A 6,109-nucleotide genomic window follows, 5' to 3' on the forward strand; every position below is an offset into this window, starting at 1 on the left:
TAAGTTGACTGTGCCTTTAAACAGCTTGGACATTTTCTGGAATTTATGTCACGGCTTTAGAAGCTTCTGATAGGCTAATTGACATCATTTGAGTGTACCTGTGGATGTAGTTCAAGGCCTACCTTCAAACTCAGTGCCTCTTTGCTTGACATCATGGGAAAATCTAAAGAAATCAGCTAACACCTCAGAAAAAAAAATGGTAGACCTCCACAAGTCTGGTTCATTCTTGGGAGCAATTTCCAAATGCCTGAAGGTACCACGTTCATCTGCATAGTATAAACACCATGGGACAACGCAGCCGTCATGCCGCTCAGGAAGGAGACGCATTCTGTCTCCTAAAGATTAACGTACTTTGGTGCGAAAAGTGCAAATCAATCCCAGAACAACAGCAAAGGACCTTGTGCAGATGCTGGAGGAAACGGATACGAAAGTATGTATATCCACAGTAAAACGAGTCCTATATCAACATAACCTGAAAGGCCGCTCAGCAAGGAAGAAGCCACTGCTGAAAAAACGCCATAAAAAATCCAGACTACGGTTTGCAACGTACATAGGGACAAAGGTCATACTTTTTGGAGAAATGTCCTCTGGTCTGATGAAACAAAAATAGAATTGTTTGACCATCATTATGTTTGGAGGAAAAAGGGGGAGGCTTGCAAGCCGAAGAACAACATCCCAACCGTGAAGCACGGGAGTGTCAGCATCATGTTGTGGGGGTGCTTTGCTGCAGGAGGGACTGGTGCACTGCACAAAATAGATGCCATCATGAGGTAGGGAAGTTATGTGGCTATATTGAAGCAACATCTCAAGACATCAGTCAGGAAGTTAAAGCTTGGTCGCAAATGGGTCTTCCAAATGGACAATGACCCCAAGCATACTTACAAAGTTGTGGCAAAATGGTTTAAGGACAACAAAGTCAAGGTATTGGAGTGGCCATCAAAGCCCTGACCTCAATCCCATAGAAGATTTGTGGGCAGAACTGAAAAAGCGTGTGCGAGCAAGGAGGCCTACAAACCTGACTCAGTTACAGCAGCTCTATCAGGAGGAAATGGGCCAAAATTCATTCAACTTATTGTGGGAAGCTTGTGAAGGCTACCCGAAACGTTTGACCAAAGTTAAACAATTTAAAGGCAATGCTACCAAATACTAATTGAGTGTATGTAAACTTCTGACCCACTGGGAGTGTGATGAAAGAAATAAAAGCTGAAATAAATCATTCTCTCTACTATTATTCTGACATTTCACATTCTTAAAATAAAGTGGTGATCCTAACTGACCTAAAACGGAATTTTAACTAAGTCAGGAATTGTGGAAAAACTGAGTTTAAATGTATTTGGCTAAGGTGTATGTAAACTTCTGAGTATCCATACAGTTGTATGGATATTGAGGCAGTTACAATAATAGGGAAAGTGGAAGAAAAGCATTCAAAACCTTCCTAAAATGATTTTATCTGAATTTAATAGATTTCAGCATAGAGCAATGGTGGCTTGTCTTACAATAACTCAAATAGTAATGAATAAATTAGCAAAACTTCTGTTCATTAATATAGTGTTAAGATTACATCCTTTCAGTACAGTAACAAAAACAGTTGTGTCCCAACATTTTACTTTAATGTTCCCTTTTACAAAATATAATTTCACTTTTAATTAGTTCAGAAAGGGAGGATTAATTGTTATATTTATTGAAAGAAAAGATAGGTAGGTAGGTAGGAGAGTGTTATACTCAATTCAGCCAGTGTTATATTGAGGCATTCTGGGTATCTGGAGGAGTTTGGCGGTAGGGTTGTCCAAATAGTTTAGAGCTTCTTTGATGCAGCCATCCCAATGAGTGCAGCCAATCCAGCGACGCCAAGGCCGACTCCTCCAACTATCCCTCCAACTATCGCCATGCCGACCAAACCATCTGGGGAGACAAACAAATGTTTTTGGCCTAATATATAGCTACAGTTGAAGTCGGAAGTTTACATTCACTTAGGTTGGAGTCATTAAAACTCGTTTTTTAACCACTCCGCAAATTTCTTGTTAACAAACTATAGTTTGGCAAGTCGGTTAAGACATCTACTTTGTGCATGACAAGTAATTTTTACAACAATTGTTTACAGATTATTTCACTGTATCACAATTCCAGTGGGGCAGAAGTTTACATACAGTAAGTTGACTGTGCCTTTAAACAGCTTGGAAAATTCCAGAAAATTATGTCACGGCTTTAGAAGCTTCCGATAGACTAATTGACATCATTTGAGTCAATTGGAGGTGTACCTGTGGCTGTAGTTCAAGGCCTACCTTCAAACTCAGTGACTCTTTGCTTGACATCATGGGAAAATCAAAAGAAATCAGCCAAGACCTCAGGAAAAAAATTGCAGACCTCCACAAGTCTGGTTCATCCTTGGGAGCAATTTCCAAACACCTGAAGGTACCACGTTCATCTGTACAAACAATAGTACGCAAGTATAAACACCACGGGACCACGCAGCTGTCATACCGCTCAGGAAGGAGACGCATTCTGTCTCCTAGAGATGAACGTACTTCGGTGCGAAAAGTGCAAATCAATCCCAGAACAGCAAAGGACCTTGTGAAGATGCTGGAGGAAACAGGTACAAAAGTATCTATATCCACAGTAAAAACGAGTCCTATATCGACATAACCTGAAAGGCCGCTTAGCAAGGAAGAAGCCACTGCTCCAAAACTGCCATAAAAAAAGCCAGACTACGGTTTGCAAGTGCACATGGGGACAAAGATTGTACTTTTTGGAGAAATGTTCTCTGAAACAAAATTAGAACTGTTTGGCCATAATGACCATCATTATGTTTGGAGGAAAAAGGGGAGGCTTGCAAGCCGAAGAACACCACCCCAACCGTGAAGCTCGGGGGTGTCAGCATCATGTTGTGGGGGTGCTTTGCTGCAGGAGGGACTGGTGCACTGCACAAAATAGATGCCATCATGAGGTAGGGAAGTTATGTGGCTATATTGAAGCAACATCTCAAGACATCAGTCAGGAAGTTAAAGCTTGGTCGCAAATGGGTCTTCCAAATGGACAATGACCCCAAGCATACTTACAAAGTTGTGGCAAAATGGTTTAAGGACAACAAAGTCAAGGTATTGGAGTGGCCATCACAAAGCCCTGACCTCAATCCCATAGAAGATTTGTGGGCAGAACTGAAAAAGCGTGTGCGAGCAAGGAGGGTTACAAACCTGACTCAGTTACACCAGCTCTGTCAGGGGGAATGGGCCAAAATTCACCCAACTTATTGTGCGAAGCTTGTGGAAGGCTACCAGAAACATTTGACCCAAGTGATGCAATTGAAAGGCAATGCTACCAAATACTAATTGAGTGTATGTAAAGTTCTGAGCCACTGGGAATGTGATGAAAGAAAAAAAAAGCTGAAATAAACCACTCTTTTTACTATTATTCTGACATTTTACATTCTTAAAATAAAGTGGTGATCCTGACTGACCTAAGACAGGGGATTTTTACTAGGATTAAGTGTCAGCAACTGTGAAAAACTGAGTTTAAATGTATTTGGCTAAGGTGTATGTAAACTTCCGACTTCAACATTACATTCAAGCAAGCCAATCCCTGTAGAGTATCTATCAAATTTCATACTTACACATTTTTAAAGCGTAACATTTCTGTTAAACTACACCAGGTGTTCAAACACACCTATGGTTGTTCTGACTGTAGACTTAAATTGTACCTACTGCTATGCATATAATATTGAAGATTAATCTTCAATACCAAATATTGCTGATGGATGTGTGGGACACACATTTTACAGTGAACTCCTGATTGACCACTCTACCCTACCCTGGTTGCCAGTCTGTTTCTGCTTTCTTGCCAACTCTTTATAGAATTGTCATGTTTGGCATGACAGTGATTTACAAGGAGTTGGCATGATAACACAAACAGATTGGTACTCAGACTAACCCTGACCTCACCTTTCCTCATTGCCTTCACTATGAGCTTCTCCAGATCCAGAGCTTGCGTGTTCCCTGGTTCATTCTTCAGGAGGATCCGGATGCATTTCAGGCCCCTCTCATACTCCTGTGGCGTGACATCAGGGATGGACATTAAGGATTGCCTTATTGCCTGGGGCAAGTGAGCACACTGAGCATGTGTCGAGGTTACCCCATTGGGTAGATGATAAAAACAACCAAACTGCTATTAATTCCAGTAGTCTAAAACTGGTCTTTCTGGTTCCTCCCCATTGTTTAATTGAAAGACAGACAATTTATGGCAGTAGGGAAAGTTGAGGCTGCTCTGGTAATGTTTTTACTAATAACAGCCAAAAGACAAAGAATTCCAGCACTGATCTTTCTGATTCCTCCCCTGTAGGTGAAAGGCAGGCAATGTATTTTAGCGTGTAAATAGCTATTTTACATTTTCGGACAAGTGATCATAATCTTTGGGAAACCAAAAAAACTCTCCCGACTTGCCAGATGGGCAAGTGTCTTTCAGACTTCAACATCAATCCCTGGACATGGTCAAATTAAGACATAATTGTTTTACATGCACCAATCAAATGTATTCGTGAAGCCTACATCAGAGGTTAACACCAAGTGCTTTGCAGTAACCCAGCCTAGACCCCCAACAGCAAGTAGAAGGACAGTGGCAAGGGGGAAAAACTAAATTCACAGCACCTTCAGTTTGTAGTTTCCAATAGCCAGGTAAAACAAGTAGTCCCTCTGGTCATCCTTGGTCCCCTTGTGAACCAGCTCTGTAGTGACAGAAAAAAAACATTAGCATCTCTGTTCACTTTCAGTTTAAATGATAGGGGTGTAATGTTAGTAGCCTGGTCCTATATCTGTTTGGCATTGACATTGATCATAACAGTCGGGTATATGCACAATCATATCTGGGACTAAGCTAATGAGTCGGTGTCCAGTTGATGTTTTACCATCCAGCAGAACGATGCCCTTATTGATGTCATCCGGGAAATTGCTCCTGATCAGACACCAGGCATACTCAAACTTTGTGTCTTTGGTCAAATCCCCTTTAGCCAACTCCGTAGAATACTTCTTCTCAAATTTCTGCAAAAAAAAATGTCCAGCAATAATGGCTGATGGTGAATGATGCAATGACGGCTATTAAATTGCAATGATGGTTGAGCTTATGACACGTTCTCTTAGCTAGCTAGAGCTTCGTATTGTCACTCACATCTGATTCATTAGCAATCTCCAAAAACATGGCTAGCTTGCTAGCGAATAATGCTATCCAGAACCACTGTGTAACATAACTTAAATATCCAAACAACAACGACAGGCTAGTTAACGTTAGTTAGAAGCTACAGTAGTTTACGTTACTGTAACTAGTTCTACTGAATTGGCCTCGATATCTCCAATAAATGATACGCCGATAAGGCCAAATTAAACGTTCAATGTCAGCTCGGTCAAATCGCCAACCATGCCATGTCGGAGGAATAAACCTTACCAAGAGATCCTCTGGTGAAACAACATCACAGACGACAGCCTCCATGTTTCCGGATGAAGTAACAAGGGTGTATTCATTACGCCAATTCTGTTGCAAAAGCTTAGCAAAATAAACCATTTACTCAAAACGCTCTTCAAAGTGGGTTCTTGAACGGAAGATATAGCTAGTCATTTTATGTGTATGGTTTCCACACGTTGCCTTTCCAATCTGAATAGTCCGACGTTTTTGGCAATAGCTGCGCATAAATGATCGATTCTTCCATGTGAAGTCCGCAGGGTTCCTTCCAACTTCTTCCAGTTGCTTATTTTTTGAGGAAAGACAGGACTGAACAACAACTTCAGTTTAATAACAAAATACAGTTGTTTGGCGAAAACGGTTTCTGTTACAAAACGCTTAACCGACAAAGCGTTTAGCAACAGAATCAGCTAATGAATACACCCCCGCATTTTTGGGGAGAAAGTGTCATTCAATACAAACCATTCCGCAACGTAGCAAACGTTCAAGCGAATTGAACACACATCTGAAGTTTTTGCAAATTCTCTGACATCGTGGGCTATTGACCAATCTCAACTCACTATATCCTCCAACACCTACAAGATTGGCTGGCTAGCACCATTTTAGCGCATTGCTAGAAATGACGGACTCATCCATTGGAGGAGAAGTTCAGAGGGGAGGGGCCTCT

At 41.2% G+C, this 6,109-nt stretch overlaps 1 protein-coding gene across 2 annotated transcripts; it reads right to left on the bottom strand.

The window, feature by feature from the left end:
- Positions 1–1,441: 1,441 nt before the first annotated feature.
- LOC106602855 (mitochondrial fission 1 protein) lies at positions 1,442–5,909 on the bottom strand. Of its 2 annotated transcripts, none has more exons than XM_014195789.3 (5): positions 5,428–5,909; positions 4,895–5,027; positions 4,638–4,714; positions 3,936–4,041; positions 1,442–1,902 (listed from the first exon to the last, which is right to left on the bottom strand). In XM_014195789.3, the coding sequence occupies exons 1-5, from the start codon at positions 5,542–5,544 to the stop codon at positions 1,796–1,798; spliced, it is 540 nt and encodes a 179-aa protein (XP_014051264.1). In that variant the 5' UTR covers positions 5,545–5,909; the 3' UTR covers positions 1,442–1,795. The 2 variants fall into 2 exon arrangements, with proteins under 2 accessions (XP_014051264.1, XP_014051265.1); XM_014195790.2 differs by having other exon boundaries at positions 5,155–5,432.
- Positions 5,910–6,109: the final 200 nt, after the last annotated feature.

This window comes from Salmo salar, chromosome 04 (genome assembly GCF_965601325.2).
Source record: "Salmo salar chromosome 04, fSalSal1, whole genome shotgun sequence".
Lineage (NCBI taxonomy): Eukaryota > Metazoa > Chordata > Actinopteri > Salmoniformes > Salmonidae > Salmo > Salmo salar.